The sequence below is a fragment of the Nelumbo nucifera genome, chromosome 8, assembly GCF_055504915.1.
Source record: "Nelumbo nucifera cultivar China Antique chromosome 8, China Antique-T2T, whole genome shotgun sequence".
NCBI classification, from domain to species: Eukaryota; Viridiplantae; Streptophyta; class Magnoliopsida; order Proteales; family Nelumbonaceae; genus Nelumbo; species Nelumbo nucifera.
The window spans coordinates 27154936-27173078 of NC_142656.1; the positions used below are offsets into that span (position 1 = coordinate 27154936).

The following is an 18143-nucleotide window of genomic DNA, read 5'->3' on the forward strand; positions in this document are numbered from 1 at the left end:
CCCACCCAGAAAAGGGCCCTTGGAGGCTGGGTTATTTCCTCAATGAGATTATGAAGTAACTTCTCTGCATTGCAGCTTTAGATGGATTCCAAGGGAGCTGAACTCAATTGTGGATCTTTTGGCTAAATCTGGGGTGGATAGGTATTTTTTGTATAGAGCAAATACTTTGCCCCCTAAAGTGGGGAGATATTTTAGTTGTGAGGATTTGATGATTTTGTTTGTAAATCCTCTCATGTACATCCCCCTCCCCCCCTTTTGAATATAATAGTTACCTTTTCTAAAAAACAGGAGGCAACTCTTTGACTGAGCATTGTGCTTTAAAGGAGTTCAAAAGGGGCTTAGACTTGTTACTCTTTTTACATATTAGATATTGGGGAGAAAATTATGCATGATTCCTTTTGTGTTTAGCCATTGTGTTTCACCTATACTTGTATGGTTCTTGTCTTTTGTTCTCACTTTTGTAAAGATTAGCCAGCACTGTGACCATTCTGATAATAAGGATTCATTGTTATGTTCTATTGTCACTAAAAGCTATTTCACTGTACATCTGTTTAACAGCACTACTGAGATTACCTTCTACATGTTTGCAACAAAAGTCTGCAATTATTAGCACTCGTTTATAGATTTTATTCTAAGATGGTTTGGTCACATGCATAGAAGACCACCAACAGCACTCATAAGAAGTGATCTATTGCAAGTTGAAGGTAGGGATGCAAATGGATAGAAAATCCATATGGACTGGTGGAGGAAGGAGAATTGAAGAACTTGTGGGAGTCTTTTGAAACTGTTTGGAAGCTGAATGGTCAGTATGAACAGGTGAATCAAGAAGTTGAAGATGAGGGTGTTTTAGGAATTATGGCTAAAAGTTTTATTTCTAAGGGCTGCGTTGTGGGTCTTGGTGCCAATGGAGGGCGTTGGGATTCAGAGCCAAGGAAGAAGTGAGGCACATTCGATGGTTGGGTCTACTATTAAGGAAAGCTTGTACTTAATGGAGTCCTTTGGTGTTGGCGCGGAGAGAAGGGTGATGGGCCACGTGGAAGGCCCAGAAGTGTAGGAGTGTGGAGATGAGCAAGGAAAAAGAGAAGCTAGCATATATAGAAGCAGAGGAGATGCGTGGTTTTGTGAGGTTGGTTGGAGGATCAAGAGGGGAGTTGTTTAAGAGATTTAGGTTTAAAAAGAAAGGAAATTCGAACCGGTTGTCCAAGTTTCTGGTTGACAAAAGGGGTTGCATTTCTTTCAAGCATCAAAAGGCTAAAGATTTTTGGGGATCTAATTAGAAATGACTCTATTAAGTCACAAGAGGGGGAGAATGAGAGTTGGGTCTGGGTGATCTCGAAGTTCGATAGAGGAGGCAAGAGGAAGACTGCCGAAGATGCTGTGGAGGAATGTGCTGATTCTAGTAGCTGTTGGAGTGATGCTATGGGTGTTCGTTCTCCTAGGGCTTGTGATTTGGAAAGTGGTGAATCTCCTATGGTTTGTGATAGCTCAGTTTCTCAGAAGGGTGTTGCTTTTCTATTACAGGAGAGCTATGCTGCTCTGATGGAGTCATTTTTGACAGATCTAGAGGAGGATAATGAAGGGGTGGATTTTGGGTTGGGGGTGGGAGGGGAGGTTGTGTGGAAGAAGTCAATCGTCATTTCAAGGCAAAGAAGATGGAGGTGTTTTAGAGAAGAGTTCAGTCGAAGCAGTTGGCTATAGGAGTTTTTCTAATAACAAGAATCCTTTTGTTGATCAATTTTCTTTTGAGGAGGTGGTGATAGGTAAGTTAGGAGTGGATTTGGGTTGCAAGAGGAAAGATTAAGAGAGAGGTGTGGTTGATGTCATTGGGGCAACTCCTAAGAAATCTCGCTCCTAGCAAGCAACACATTGTTCACATTACTGTAGTCTTTTTGTGGCCAAAGCTTGGTTTGACTGGCATAGGTCCCACAAAAGATTTTCAGAGTTTATAAGAGAAAAGGGGTAAAGACGAAGGTTTCAATGTCAAATAGCATTGGTAGGGGAGAGTCTTGTGGCTCCATCAATTTGGATGCACATTTGCATAATTTCCATCAGAAAAGGAGAAAGAGTGTGGGCAGAGTTGAAGATGAGGTGAGAATGGTTAATTGGATTCCAGAAGAAAAGGTGGAGAAGGAAGGATGTTTGGCTATTGAGAAGATTGTTAAGATTGGCAAAAATCTTGGTTTGTCTCTTTTGGGTGGTGAGGCTTTTGCTAGAAGAGCCTTTGAGGAGTTTAAGAGGAGGGAAGAAAGTTTGAAAAAGTTATAGTGGGGGAAGGAGGAGAGGTGTGGAATGAAGCTAACACTCGGCAGGAGAAAATGCTTGAGGAGGAGCAGAGGTGGCTTGTTCAGCTTTCCTTTGGTTTTGGGGGCCAAGGGGTGGAGTGTTGGTGTTTGGTGTTTTAGGGAGTTCTTGGTTAGTTTGTTTTGTTAGGTTTCTTGTTTTTGGTTGTTTTTGAGGTGTAGTCCTTTTCTCTTCTGTGTAATAACTTGCCATCATGTCTTTTGCAATCTCTTTTTTCTTTAATAAATTTCTTTTTATTATAAAAAATGATGATACATCTTTTATATTGCAATGAAGTCTTATGCATTTATAGCATCCATTTATTGTTTTTGTTCTTATCTTTTCCAAAAAATGTCCAAATTTTTTTTAGGCACCGTCTTGTTTGTGGCCCTTAGTTTCATCTTTTCTCTTTCTAAATGCTCTCTTTTCTTGAAGGAAGAGCCCTCTTACCATTTGATAATGGTAAAACCTGAAAATCAGCCTTTATGCTAGGAGTGAATGTCTCAAAATCCTAGAAGACTCTTCTTTCATTGTCACAAAGACTGTTGGAATTTTCACTGAATGAAGCAAAACTTAATTGGACCAATAATCAGGGTATTATTGCTGGTTGGCCTAGTTTTTATCAAAGAAAATGCATCACATAATGGCTTCAAATGCATGAACATAAGAACTCTAAGCCAGTTGAACTTTTGAGAAAGAAAATAGATCCTTTTGAAGTTGTTGTGGATAGATTGGAGGCTGGCATTTTTGTTGTCCTTGACTCTTAAAAGATTCTTATTTCCTTTGATTATTATTTTGTTTCAAGAAGGAAATAGTCATAATTAGATACTTATGTTTAAGTCTATATTCTATAAAGCTTTTTTTTTTTTTTTCTTTTCATTTTTGAGTCATTTCTCCTCTTATATGATTCTTATGCATAGAAAATGGTTGTGGATTGCATAATACTTGACCATCGAGCTCATTTAGAATTGATGATCTGGATCATTTTACATATATTTTTACTTGATATTTCTAAAGCTTTGAATAAATTCACAGGATAATGCATGACCTGATGGATGGTATGAATATTCCCATATTTGTTATTTCCACATGCTTCATCTGGATTTCTAGGCTGTTTAGTGTGAGGCTTTCTTGGATTTTCCATTTTACTACCATACTGATAGCATTTTTTTCATGGTATGCACATTTTGTGATTATCTTTTTTGTATTGTGCCTTGTTTGAATGCCATGGAATGAAAGTGAAAAGAATTTGTCTGTGCCTTGTATAAGATGAATTCATGAGGTTTATATTATGTATGCTTGTATATTTATGCATAGATGGAGGATAGATAAATAGACAATTATGTATGTAGTATTGTGTCATAGTATTCTGTGCTCTTTGTTATCTGTCAAGAGAGAACAAGAGGCAGAGATGGTGTAGAAGAGAAGAGAAGAAGAGAAACAAAGGAGAGAAAAGTTTAGGAAAATCTTAGGGATGTCTGTGGCAGTGACCTCACACTCCATTTATATTAACATTATAGCTGAAGAGGAACATACTAGAATGCCCTTGTGCCAATACAATATAATACATCTCACAACACTCTTTAATCCTAAAATTTGTGATCTTCTGATTTATTTATTTGTTGGTTATTTCTTTTTGTGCTGCAGAGAGCCTTATCTCAAGCCATTGATGCAAAGGCTGAAGGCAATAAACTTTTTGGAGCTGGGAAGTATGAAGATGCATTGTCACAATATGAGCTTGCCTTAGAAGTAGCTCCTGAGATGCCTTCATCTGTGGAAATACGTTCCATATGTCATGCAAACCGTGCTATATGTTTCTCTAAACTGGTATGTTATTCCTATTATGGTGACATAAAATAATAAATTCCCTAACCTATAACTTTCTCTGTGTTTACATGTTAGAATACTAAGTTATTCTCTATTTAATCTGCTAAGCTAAATTTGATGGAACTGTTTATGGAAAGAACACAAGGATATGAATGTTTGGTGAGAAAGCTCAAAGGTAACCTTATAGCTCTCTGGAAACTTAAATACTTAATTGTTTAATATTCAACGGCTTCCTAGCTAAGTGCATTAAATGCACTAGTTGAGTGGCATTATAGAGGAAAATAAATGGATTAGATTTTCTGCATGGTGCTTTGGATTTGAAGCCAAAGCATATTGGCAAAATAAATTGCTTGCTTGTAGTGATTCCAGATCTACAGGTTCTCTTTCTCTTTTAGTATGGAAAATTTTGTTGGTAGATAATGTGAATACAACAATGGGTATAAAGAGAACACCCTGTGTACAAAAAAGGAGCTCTAAAATGCAGAAAAGGTCATTCTTCTTCATATTCTTTACTTGTTAGTTGTTACACAAATGCTTGTCAAATGTTATTCTATACATATCATCAAACCCTTTCAGCTCCAAAATCTAATTGAGGATGTAAGGGCCTATATCCACAAATAGGTGTCTTAAAGGGCCCATCTTGAATCCAAAACAAAACTTCCCTATTTGTCCCTTGCTTAGCTAAGTCATCTGCCAAAGCATTTTCTGATCTTCCCACCCATTGTATACTAGCAGACATGTTTATCTTTTCCTTTTCCTTTTAAGTTTCTTTGTAATCAGTTGAGAGAGGCTGCAGCTCGCGCCTCTCCATGGGCTGTTGTATGAGATCTCCATTATCTTTTTGAAGTAATAAAACTATCTTTATTCATAAAAAAGGGCATATCTTGAATCTTGCTAGAATATATCTTCTAGTTTCTTCCTTTTGCAGATGGGATATCTGAACAACATGAGAGTGATCTGTAATTGTAGGCAAAGATGATGTAGGACTAGGGGTGGTAACTTCTAACCCGATCCATTTGACCCATTGAATTCATCCACTTGTAACCCACTCATTTACCTAGTAGGTTGGCAATGGTTTGAATCGCCTATTGGGTAGATTTAAGTGAGTTGGGTTGGGTAATGGGTAATGATATGTTACTTCCTATCTCAGGGTTTCTTCGAGGAAAATCATCTCCTACAGAGAAAAAGGAAGAAGAAGGGAATATAGGGTTTATTTTTTGTTTACTTTCCCACTTTGATGTGTGGGTATTTATATATGTTTACATTCAGATTTGGAATTAGTTACAACCAACTAAGTTGTTCCCACTTTTAGGTGATTTGGGCATGCTTTGCTCAGGTGGCCTCGTGTTATACCTTAGCTTAATGGTTGGAAGATTGCATGTAATGGGCTAGTCTACTACAGTCTGCTAGGCCTGAGGTCTAGCTTTAGCTGGGGTCTTAATAGGTCCCCTCCCCATAAGTTGGACCTTGCTCTCAAGTTCCAGATGTGGAAGCTCATCCTGGAGAGTGAGATAGGTTTCCATGTACTGTCTTCTTCCAGTGGCTCTTTCCAATCACCATGGCTTTAGGAATCAGTCAACCACCCTTACAAACCCAACATAGGCCCACTATCCTGAGTGGTTCAACCTTCATCATACCTTCGTCAGTGAACTGGGGTAAATTCGGGCTAGAGATAGTATCTTCCTTGAGGCACATCTTCAACAGTGACATGCTACTGTACCAACTCTCTCTATTGCCTTGAATGGGCCAAAGAAATGGGTGCCAGATTGTTCCATGTTCGGCTAGCAATGGTCACTTGCCTATAGGGCTATAGATTGAAATAAACTAAGTTTGCAACCTGATACTCAATTAGGGATGGCAATTTCACAGGAAATTTTGAGTATCCAATCCGTCCCAACCCTAATAGGACTCATTTATCAAAATCCTATAGGGTTTGGGATTTTATATTAAAACCCTATAGGGTTTGGGACGGGTTTGCATTTTGACTTTAGGGTATCCGACACCCGATACCTGGTTTTATTTGACATGGGTACCCGTTCCTGATCCTCGATTATAAACCCGACTAATATATAAATATATATATATATATATAATATGTTTTATGGTATAATATATTGTATAAAATAATTTATAATATATAATATTTTAAGAGAATTTCTTTTTGTTTTTTAAGTCAAGCTCCAATCCTTCAACCTTCATGTTTATTTGTTTACCCATTTACCCTTAAGGTTTAACAGTTATGAACAAGAGTCCAAGACCTATTGACGGGTAACTTTTGGGTTTTTTTTTTGGATTTTTGGTTCTTTGAAATTAAAAACTTATTTGTTTACCCATTCTCTTATGTCACTTGTTTTATTTATTTTTTTGACTTATATTGTTTTGCTCTTTTATATGGAAGGGTTCTAATGTTGGTTGATAATGAACTTTGAAGAACATTTTTTATTTACTTAATAATGAACTTGGATACCTTATAAGGGTCATACAGTGGATAAAATCACTAGAGCTATTCACAAATTATACAGTGATGAGTATGTCTTGGACTCCCCCACCTACGGGTTTCATAAAACTAAACTTTGATGGGAATTGCAAAGGGAATCCTGGACAATCAGGGATTGGGGGTGTTTTTAGGGATGAGAATGGGATTGTTTCTGCCATGTTCTCAGGCCCAATTGGAGTGGGCGACTCTTTCAGAGCTGAGATCCATGCAGTTATGGAAGGAATCCAGAAAGCTAGGGAGATGAATATTAGAAAACTTATAATTGAAGGGGACTTGGAGGTGGTGGTAGGATGGCTGAATAAAGACAACAGTGGCTTATGGAATTACAATAATATGAGGAAATTTAGATGGCTGGCTTGAGAAATGGAAGTTAAAATCAGTTGGGTAAAAAGATAAGCTAATTCTTTTGCTGATGGGTTAGCTAAACAAGGGGTGGAGAGGGAGTCAATGTTTTGGGCACAATTGTAATTTTATTCTTTCTTTTTCTTTTTCTCCTTTTCTTTCTCTTTTTCCTTTTTCTTTTTCTTTTCTTGGGGCTCAAGTAATAGCTGAAAGATAAGAAAGTTTGTCTTCCTTTTTCTAATTATTATTGGGATTATTTAATGAATTGTGTTATTGATCAAAACAAAAAAAAATAATGAACTTGAATACGAATACGAATGTCGAACAATACATTAATTAAGAGTCCAAGATACAAAACATTTGAACCTATTATATTTATCCTAATTATTATATCAGTTATTTTCTGTTGCGGACACAGAAGCAGTAGACACACTCGTAGGCGAGCCTAACCACCGTGGCCGGCAGCAGCAGTGAAGGGCAGCAACACTGAGCAGTAGCACTGAAGGGGGGTCCCACACGACAGCTCATTAGGGGCCCACTTACCTTGCCACTCTAGCCAACTCACCGCCAGCTTACCTTATCCCTTATCCCTGACCTTATCCCTTATCCCATCTACTTATCCCCTGTTCTTAGTAGGAGTTGTGTTACCAGTAGAAATAGGAAGTTAATTACCATTAGAAGTAGGAGTTTGAGTTTCGATAAGAGATGGATTATCCTAGCCGAATACAACAAGGAAACCCTCTTGTAATCTCCTATGTAAAGGAGCTTGGAATTGGATTAAAGGCATTGAATTTTCGATCAAGAAAGAGCTTAGGAGAGTTAGGGTGATCTCTTGGACAAATCACCCCCTAGTTCGCCACAATAGGGTCAGCACGCAAAGGGAAGGGCAAGGGAAGGCTAGGAGTTTTCCCCATGGACCGACCCGTGACGAGATTATACGCCCGGGCCCATAACATTCTGGTATCAGAGCCTACCGTCATGGGGGAACAGGAGCCGCTGTCTTCCAGGGTCCACGAACTGGAACACAAGCTTGCAGAGACCAGCATGGAGGTTCGTGAAGTCAAGGAAGATGTCCGGGAGCTGCGACGCTTGCTGGAAGCATTCCTCTCCAAAAAAGAAAGGAGTTATGAGGGAATTGCCAACACAAATAGTCGCCGTTCGGACTGGGCAGAGGCATCTAGTGAACAGCAGATCGCTGCCCTGACAGCTGCAGTTATTCCCAAGTATAGCCGTTTGGAGTTTCCCTCATACAACGGCAGCGGCGACCCACTGGGATGGCTGTACCGCTGCGAGCAATTCTTTCGTAATTAGCGCACAGAGAAGGATAAAGTCAGCCTAGCCCGTTCCATCTGACAGACGAAGCGCAACTCTGGTTCTACTGAGTGGAGCAGGAAGAACTAGGACTTAGTTGGGATCAGTTCAAGTCATACTGCCTCCTTCGGTTCGGACCCCCATTAACGAGCAACCCCCTGGGAGAATTAATTAACCTCAAGCAGACCGGAACCATAGCCGAGTACCAGTGGCAATTTCAGACCCTTCTCGCCAGAGCTTCTTCAGTACGCCCAGACCAGCAGGTGGATATGTTCACCGCAGGGCTAGCAGAACCCCTAAGGGTGGCTGGTCACAGCCATGAACCTAGCATGCGCTTTCGAACGCAAACTACAGCTCAGCCACAGAACCGTCAGTATGGGGCGGCCTCCATCAGCATGGGCATCCCCGGAACCACTCGGAGTGGCTCCATACTCAGCAACCAGGCAAGAACGGAAGCCACAGACAAGCACCAATCCCAGATCAGCATCCAGTGTAGGGAGCAGCGTCGTTACACCCCCTATTAAGCACTTGTCCAGGGCTGAGATGGCAGAACGCAGGGCGAGGGGGCAATGTTTTAATTGCGAGGAACTCTACTCAGCAGGGCACAAGTGCAAGAGACTTTTCTGCCTCCTGGTGAAACAAGAGGAAGATGAAGAGGAACCCCCTTCATGGGAACCCAATCCAGGAGGGCAAAGCCATTCCACCTATCCAGGATTCCTTTGACGGTGTTTCTAACACCCATCCTGAATTCGAGATTGAGGACAAGCTCGTAGTCCAAGAGGGGTGTAATGTTGCGGACACAAAAGCAATAGACACACTCGTAGGCGAGCCTAACCACCGCGGCCGGCAGCAGCAGTGAAGGGCAGCAACACTGAAGGGGGGGCCCACACGACAGCTCATCAGGGGCCCACTTACCTTGCCACTCTAGCCAACTCACCGCCAGCTTACCTTATCCCTTATCCCATCTACTTATCCCCTGTTCTTAGTAGGAGTTGTGTTACCAGTAGAAATAGGAAGTTAATTACCATTAGAAGTAGGAGTTTGAGTTTCGATAAGAGATGGATTATCCTAGCCGAATACAACAAGGAAACCCTCTTGTAATCTCCTATTTAAAGGAGCTTGGAATTGGAATAAAGGCATTGAATTTTCGATCAAGAAAGAGCTTAGGAGAGTTAGGGTGATCTCTTGGACAAATCACCCCCTAGTTCGCCACAATAGGGTCAGCACACAAAGGGAAGGGCAAGGGAAGGCTAGGAGTTTTCCCCGTGGACCGACCCGTGACGAGATCCTACACCCGGGCCCATAACATTTTCTATTTTATTATTTTTACCTTTTAGCATTAACAAAAAGGCCAATGAAATATTAAATTCTCAAATATAAATTAAATAATCATTTAACAATTTATACAAATATATAATTTTTACTCTAAATTTATCAAATCTATTAAATTTTCTAAGATATATATCATATGCAAATTCATAATTTTTAATTACTGAAATAATTATGTCATTATTAAAATTTGAACTTTATAATTTTTTTGAAACTAAAACTCATTTTTTTTTTCATATAAATGTAAATTAGTGTATTTGATAGATTCAATTTTATATTATATTCTTGAATATTTTGTAAACATTTTTTTTTAAATGATAAGTATAATGTTATTTAATATAAATTTAAATATTAACTAATAACTATAAAAATATATAAAAATTGTAAGATATATGTCATGCTCAAATTTATAAATTTAAGTACTAAGATAATTATTCTATTATTAATATTTTATTTGTATAAATTCTTGGGATTAAAATCTTCTTTTGATGTAAATTTGGATTTGATAGATTATTTGTTCTATTTATTTATAAAATGCTAATTTTAAATATTATTTCTTTTAATTTTTAGTTGGAATTGCTAATCGTAAATATGTTTTGTTTGTTTGGATGAATAGAAAGTTAATAAAAATTATTTTATTTCATTAAATGTCACAAAAGGCGATATGGCTTTGTGGCTTAAAGTGTTAAGAGTTTCGGCCTACCATTAACTGATTTAACTGATCTGGGTTCAAGTCATGCTTTAGCATTAATAAAGTTTTTTTAGTAGAAAGTGTTAATTAACTTTTCAAGTCGGGTGGGATGGGTTTAACGGGTTTGGGAAATTGAGAGGAAAAATTAGATGGGTTTGGGACAGGTTTGTGGTCAAGGGTACATAGGCGGGTTTGGGAATGGTAGGGCAATTTGCACGGGTACCCTACCCGTTGCCACTCCTATACTCAACTGGGTGATGCTTGTTATCATACACCTTCATCATTAGTTGCTAGATTAGACTAGAGTAGGTTGGCCTTTAGTTCTTGCAAGATAGCATCTCCCTGTAGCATGTGTTCTTTGAGAGAGGCAACTTTAGTGAACCCTTTCTCATATGGCAGGACTAGTGGAGGATAGTGGCCGTATAAGACCTTGAAAAAGGGGTCATTCCTGTGGCTGCTTGTTAGGTGGTATTGTACTACCATTTAGCCCACAATAGCCGCCATTTCATTGATCGCTTGGGATGACTATTGGTAAAGCAACAGAGGTAGGTCTCTAGGCATCAATTGACCATCTCTGTTTGGACATCTATTTGAGGATGGTAGCTGGTCAACTTCTGTAGCTGCACTCCATGAAGCTTAAAGAACTCTTCCCAAAACTTTCTCATGAGGATTGGGGGTGTCACAATCTGAGATGATGCTCTGAAGTGTTTCATGTAGCTGGACTACCTCCTTAACAATCAACTCAGCCACCATAGCAGTGTTGTAAGGGTGTGGTAAACCCATGAAGTGGCCATATTTTTTAAATCAATCAACCACCACCAACACCACCGATTTTCCAGCTGAATTGGTAACTCAGACATGAAGTTCATTGAGATATCCTCCCAAACCTGGCTCGGTATAGGGAGGGTCTGTGGTAGACCCGCCGACAACTAAGTTTAATATTTTTTGTCCTTGGCAAATGCAACAGGTTGCCACATACTCTCCTACCTGTTTCCTTGTTCCAGTCCAGTAAAATAGAGAAGGAAGCTATTGGTAAGTTTGGAATACCCCTAAGTGTTCTGCTTGAGGTGATATACAAATCAAGGAGAATGGGAGTATGGGCCGAAGTGGGTGATAAAACTAACCAGCCTTTGGAGAAATGGCCTATACCCCTCACAGTGTAACTGGGTGTCTAGCTTGGGTCCTCGGCCATTTTTCTCTAATGCCTTGGAGCTGCCCATCTGTTGTTGGCTACTGCCTCTCTTTTAATCTCATCAATTACGGGATACATAGGCCTGTATACTAGCATCAGCCCAAGCTCTGGCTACCTGGACAAAACATCAGTTTCCTTATTGGAAAGCCCACTTCGATACTCTATCTGATAATTGTACCGTAATAGCTTAGAGATCATTTTTACTGCTCATCTGACAATGCCTTTCACTCTAGCAAGAATTTCAGTATTCAATGGTTAGTTCGTATGGTGAATATCTGGACCGCTAGGTATGAATGCCATTTCTGAATTGGTAAAACCACTACCATAAGCTCTTTTTTTTTCATAGACTGATTTGGAGAGAGCTTGAGTGGATAATGCCTTAGGAAAGAATGCCAATGACTTCCCTTCTTGCATGAGAACAACCCCGATTCTCATGCCAGAGGCATCACATTCTATTGTAAATTCCTTGGCTAAGCCAGGTAGAGCTAACGTTGGAGGTGAAGAATGAAGAGACATCCACCTTCAGATCTTTGAAAGCTTGTTGCACCATTGGGCCCTACTCAAAATCATCTTTTGTAATCTGTCACAGATACCTCATGTGAGGGGAAGAAATATAACAGAAGAGAAGAAAGGAGGAGAGAAGGGAAGAGAGAAGAAAAGAAGACAGCAGTAAGGGGTTGAATCTAGTTCATACAGAGAGAGGACCCCTCCGACCCCTTTTATATTAATAAATATTAAAATTACAGAAAGACCCCTGCACCTAAAACACATAACAAAAAACACCTTACAACACTCCCCCTCAAGTTGGGTTGTAGATATCATGCATACCCAACTTGTTACATAGCTCTAAATGGCTCAGGGAAGTCAAACCCTTTGTAAACACATCAACCACTTGTTCCCTAGACTCAATGAATGGTACACAAATTTCACCCCTTTCAACTCTTTCATGAATTAAGTGCTTGTCAATCTCAATATGTTTGGTTCTCTCATGTAGAACTGGATTGTGAGCAATGTTGATTGCAGCCTTGTAGTTGCAGTACAATGACATAGGATTTGAATCCCACACACCTAGCTCAGTGAGCAGATTTTTCAACCATAATAGTTCAGCAACTCCTTGAGACATAGCCCTATACTCCGCATCTGCACTTGACTTTGCAACCACAGACTGTTTTTTACTCCTCCAAGAGACCAAATTTCCTCCTACAAAGGTGCAATAACCAGTCTGCTGGACCTCAGTCTTGGGCCTGAGGTTCCTAGCTTCATCTGGGGTCCTAACAGGAACCCCAATGGGTCAACCATACTAATTCGGTTTATAAGCTTGTATTTCTACCAGATAGTGATTGATGAGGTTGCCTAATAGAACGATTACTATATGCCGAATCATTCCCTGTACAAATGTGGTATAGTACCAATCAGAACAAATTAAACTGATTGTATGGAATTTAATTTTTAGTTTATTACTGTAGAAAGAATTTCATGAGTTGGATGGTCATGGGTATGGTATCAGTTCGATGTTTGAGTTTGGATAAGCATCTGTGATGATCTTCTTGGTGACTAAAATATCATGTGGTATATCACCCTTAGATTCATATGAGCCATCAAACTTATATACAATAAAGTAGGCTTCATACCATGGCATAGAAAATAGGAATCCCTAATTTGTGATGGACACCATTTTTTAGATCTCAATAATAAGTTTGCCATCCTACTGAGAGTTCTTCTTTAGGGCCTTCTGCTTTGTGTATCAAATGGTCAAAGAGTGCCACGTTTTGGATTAACCCTTATACATCATATTACTTGGTGTGTGCAACATGCAAGTCCACAATGGCTTAAAACATATGACTTAATGCATTACATGGTTAATGGGTTGGGTCAGCTCAAGGTGCATTTGGATTTGGTTCTACTCATTTAATTTTATTTAAATGGGCAATTATTGGGTTGGCCAATTAGATGGATGAGTTGAAACTCAACCCAAAAACCCAATCCACCGAAACCTGTCCAATTGCCACCCCTATGAAGGACGGGAAGGAGAAAGTCATACTAGGGTGAATGCGGTGGGTAAGGAAGGGGAAGTAAGGATTTGACTTATGAGAGAAAGGGATTCACATTTGAATGGAGAAGAGAGAAGAAATGTTGCTCTATCAGAAGAAAAAGAGAGAAAGAATACCATACTTTTAGGTACAAATAACTTGAAAAAAACTTCCATTCCATTCATTTTATTAGAAAATTGCAATTAAAATGACTCTATTTAAAGACTCAACATATGGGATTGGATCTCTTTTTAGAAACAACTTCAAGTAGATAACCGATGCAAAACAATTTCAAAATGCTTCAAAACTATGACAACCCAATAGATAACATTCTGAACATTTTGCTAACCGATTCCTACAACAACTAAACTAACCAAAACAACTCCAAGATTTACCTTAAGAAATAGGACATGGATCCAAATCCTAGCATATACTAATAATCTATATGTAAAATGATCATAACTCACTCAAAACATGTTATATTTACAAGATTTTGGTCTTGTTGGATAGATAATTTAAGTACCTATTCAAGGACATTAAAATCATATAAATTTGACAAATTTTGACCCCTGAAAAATAGGCTGAAAGAAAAATAACGTAATTTTATCTTCAAAATTTCAATTCTAAAAGCTCTCTAACAAGACTCTATAAACTACCTTGACCCTTGAAAATGATTAACCCTATTCCTAATGCACAAATGAACTAGAAAATAAATTTGAAGAAAAGTCAAGAATACCAAAATTCACATCACCACAAATTGTGAAATTGACACTGGTTTAAGAATATGGGGCTGCAGAAATTAAGAGCACTAAACTACACTAATGTCATCGTTGACTCTAAGGTGGTAACAGGGTGGTTGGAGACTAATCAGGAAAGCTCACGGATGTATAGGCATTTGTTCAGTGAAGTTACAGATTCGATGAGGCAGCTAAACACAAAAACCAGTTGGGTTCCTCAGGCTATAAACAGTATAGCAGATGGATCGGCAAAACATGGAGCCAGAAAGGTCAATTTGTTTTGGGGAGTAGTGGTCTAAAGCGGACTTTTGTGTTATGTAATTCTGATGTGGCTAGCTGAGGCTGTCCACTGTTTGAACTTCATGTATGGTTCTGTTACACATTAATAAAATTCTTCTTGTTTGTTGCTGATTAGAAAAAAAAAAACAGAATATGGGGGGTTTCTTCTTCCATGCTTGCATCGGATGGAGTCCTGGGCTTCCTTTAGATTGAACCAAGTCTTCCTTAGCTGTATCAAACTGCTAGAAGTGCTTAGCTTCCACAACCATCTATTAGGTCCATGTGTGTGCAGAATCTGATAGACCATTGATAGGTATTTTCTATGGGATTTCTGATTGATGGTTCTTATCTGCAGCTGAACAAATATAGGTGAGAGTTGAGGCATAGCTGAGGTGGCATGGCTAAGTTGATGGCTTTTAAGAAAGGAAAAGAGAGAAGGCAATCAGCTATTTCTGGACCATCAGCTACTGAATTATGCTCTCTCCTGTTTGAGATCAAAGGAAACATCTCCTTGACTTCATTAAGGTAATAAGCCAACATCTAATGCCATCTACAAAAACTTCATTAACAATTGGTAATATTGATTGAGTTCCCTTCCCCACAAAGGGGACATCTGTAGATGGCTAGATGCTTTGCTATGTGGGTCCATGTAAAAGGTCAACCACCTCAGATTTAATCAGGTGCCGGAATCAGCTATAGGATCACTGTAGAGCCAAATTGCCTACCATCCCTGAAAAGGGAGATCCCACCAAACTTAGTGAGAGCAGGCTCCTGAGGAAGTTGTTGCCAAACTATAACTCACACTGACGATAGGAGAGTTTTGCCCCCAAGGGGGCACTGAGAGAAACTAAAAAATATCAATCACTTTCATCACTAAATCATTGTAGCTGATGCATAGTAAGCAAGTCTGTGGCCAGGATCCAAGAGCGAGGAGAAAGAGGACTTAACCTCTAATGTCTTCAAATGATACCTCCTTGCACTCAAAATCTACACTTTACTTCCCCCACCTCCCCTTTAGGAGTTAGCATAACTGCATGAATATAAGTGTCCCCAAGACCCTGGTTCCAGGGGTTTTCTATTGCTTTAATATCTTAGTAATGCAACCTAGTGCAGCTCATTCCAAGTCCAACAAGTCTTCAATAAGTTCTTGGAAATAATTTATTGGAAGGAAAGAAACTAGAAAACCTTTATTACAAAGAATGGTATATGACATTAATAAAAAATGGAAGCAGTTGTTTTCTTGGGGTTTGGGCATTTTAGAATTTAAGACACTGGCATTTTCCTACTTTCTATATTAAGATGTGGTAATTCATCATAATTTGTAAGGTTAAAAGGATTTTCCTTGTGCTATGATGTTTGTTATACTACAATGCACATTTTACATATCCAAAAAAGAAAAAAAAAGGAAAAGAGATATTTTTGCAAGTTCTATGCAATTATTTTTGTTCTCCTGATTGCTGAAGAATGTGGTTACTGAGTCTCATTTCTGTTGCTGTCAATCTCGCCTGTTTGCTTCTTTTATTGCCTTCTTTCATTTAACCACAATGTTCTTTGATAGCTTTGCCAGATTTGTAATTGAAATGTTCTTTCTTTTGTTGTAATATTCAATATTGTCTCAGGGAAGATATGATGACACAATTAAGGAATGCACTAAAGCATTGGAGTTGAATCCTATGTACATGAAAGCTCTGGTTAGAAGAGGAGAGACACATGAAAAACTTGAAAATTACGAAGAGGCCATTGCAGGTGTTTAAGGAATAAAAAAATATTCTTATATGCATTAATTTCTTATTATATTTACAAAACTAGTTTCTTGTTCTTCTTCAGTTCTTTTATAAAATTTTCAATTTTTTTCGTGTCATTTTCAATTTTTTTCTTCTTAGTAACTTCAATACCAACACTACCTAGAATTTCGTTGATTGGTAAACTTAACATGCTAACATTACATAGGTCAATTTTCTTGTGTTGCAATGCACAAAGACTCTCTTTCAATGTATTTTCTTTTCATTTTTTTTTTGTTTTCAGACATGAAAAAAATCTTGGAATTGGATCCTTCAAATAAACAAGCAATTATAAACACAAGGCGGTTGGAGCCATTAGCGGCAGAAAAACGAGAAAAGATGAAGGAAGAGATGATTGGTAAATTTATAGATTTTTCTATTACTTTTCTCTCATTGCTTTCCAATTTATATTTGCATCGTGGAAGAACACGCTTGAAGGAAATGACTGAAGTTTATTTGCTTTTGTTTGAAAAAACACAAAAAATAGAAAAGTAAAAAAATACATACATTATTATAAATACATAGATACATGCATACTTGCATGTTAGTTGATATAGTATCCTTTTGCCTCAGTTATGGATGATCTAATTAGACATTTATAGGAGGTCCCATGGTGTATGTTGCTTGCTGATGATAATGGTATTGATTGATAAGACTAAAGATGGGTTGAGTGCAAAGGTAGAGCAATAGTACGATGTTGGTTTTTTGATAAATAATGATATTTTATTATAAACTAGATAAAGTGTTACAGAAAAGTATTATAATAAAGCAACCCAACAGAGGCACGAGATGCAGCCTCCATTACAGATACAGAACTACAACTTAGCCTGAAAAAGTCCAGATTTATGCACCCCCATTTTTGCAAAATAATCAGCCGTCCCATTTGCTGACCTCCTTTTCCACTGGATATTAGCTATGATGTCTCTAATTAACCATTTACACCCTTTCATTGATTCCCCATAATTCTAAGTCACAGATTCTGGTTCCTTTAGCCACCCTACTACCAATTTAGAGTCACCTTCAATTAGCAATCTGTCATAGTTTAGGTCTAGCAATTTGTACCCCTTGCAAGACTGCTTAGAACTTGGCATACACTGCATCCCCAACTCCCAAAACATCTGAAAAAACAAAAAGAATGTGTCCTTTAGAGTTTCTAAAAACTCCTTCTATACCAGTTCGCCATGGGTTTCCCTAGATTGCTGCCATTGAAATTTAGCTTGATAAAACTGTCTTCTGGAGGTTTCCAATCTACAACTAGTATGTGTCTGTCCCTCACAGTAGAACTTCTTGTTACAGCTTTCCAATTCCTCCAAATATCATCAAAGGAGAATTCTGAGAATAGGGATAGAGATTTAGCCCAATGTATAGCCCTATTTACTATGCATTCCAACACCGCTTCATCCTTGTCATTGAAGATTCTACTATTCTTCTCTTTCCATCCTGTCCAAATCACAACAGCCTGGACACAGCTCCACATGAATTTACCTCTCCTCGACCAGCTAAAGGTCATAGGGTCAAAAAGGTTTCCAATCTATATGATCACACTCCACCTGTTACCAAAAAGACCAAAAATCTTTTCCTAGATACCTACAACAAAGGGGAAGGAGATTAGAAGATGGTAATGGTAATAACTTTCTCCATTTGCTTTGCAAAGGGTACACCAATTTGGGGAGATACACAAATAAGGTCTTCGTTTTTGCAAAGCATCTAAAGTGTTAATTTTTATATAAAAGACTTCCCAACACAGCCTCAACCATGGGAGGAATGGTTTTAGACCAAATTTCTTTCATAGGGAAAGGTTGAGGACCAGGGGTTGAACATAAAGAAGAGAAGAAAGAGGCACAAGA

General features: G+C 38.5%; 1 protein-coding gene across 2 annotated transcripts in view; it reads left to right on the plus strand.

The window, feature by feature from the left end:
• LOC104605371 (uncharacterized) overlaps nt 1-18143 on the plus strand; it is a 57069-nt gene that overhangs the window by 11189 nt on the left and 27737 nt on the right. For both annotated transcript variants that reach the window (XM_010270108.3, XM_010270107.3), the window contains exons 3-5: nt 3928-4107; nt 16135-16261; nt 16541-16654. In XM_010270108.3, coding sequence (XP_010268410.1) covers nt 3928-4107; nt 16135-16261; nt 16541-16654 — 421 coding nt within the window. The remainder of the gene's footprint in view (nt 1-3927; nt 4108-16134; nt 16262-16540; nt 16655-18143) is intronic.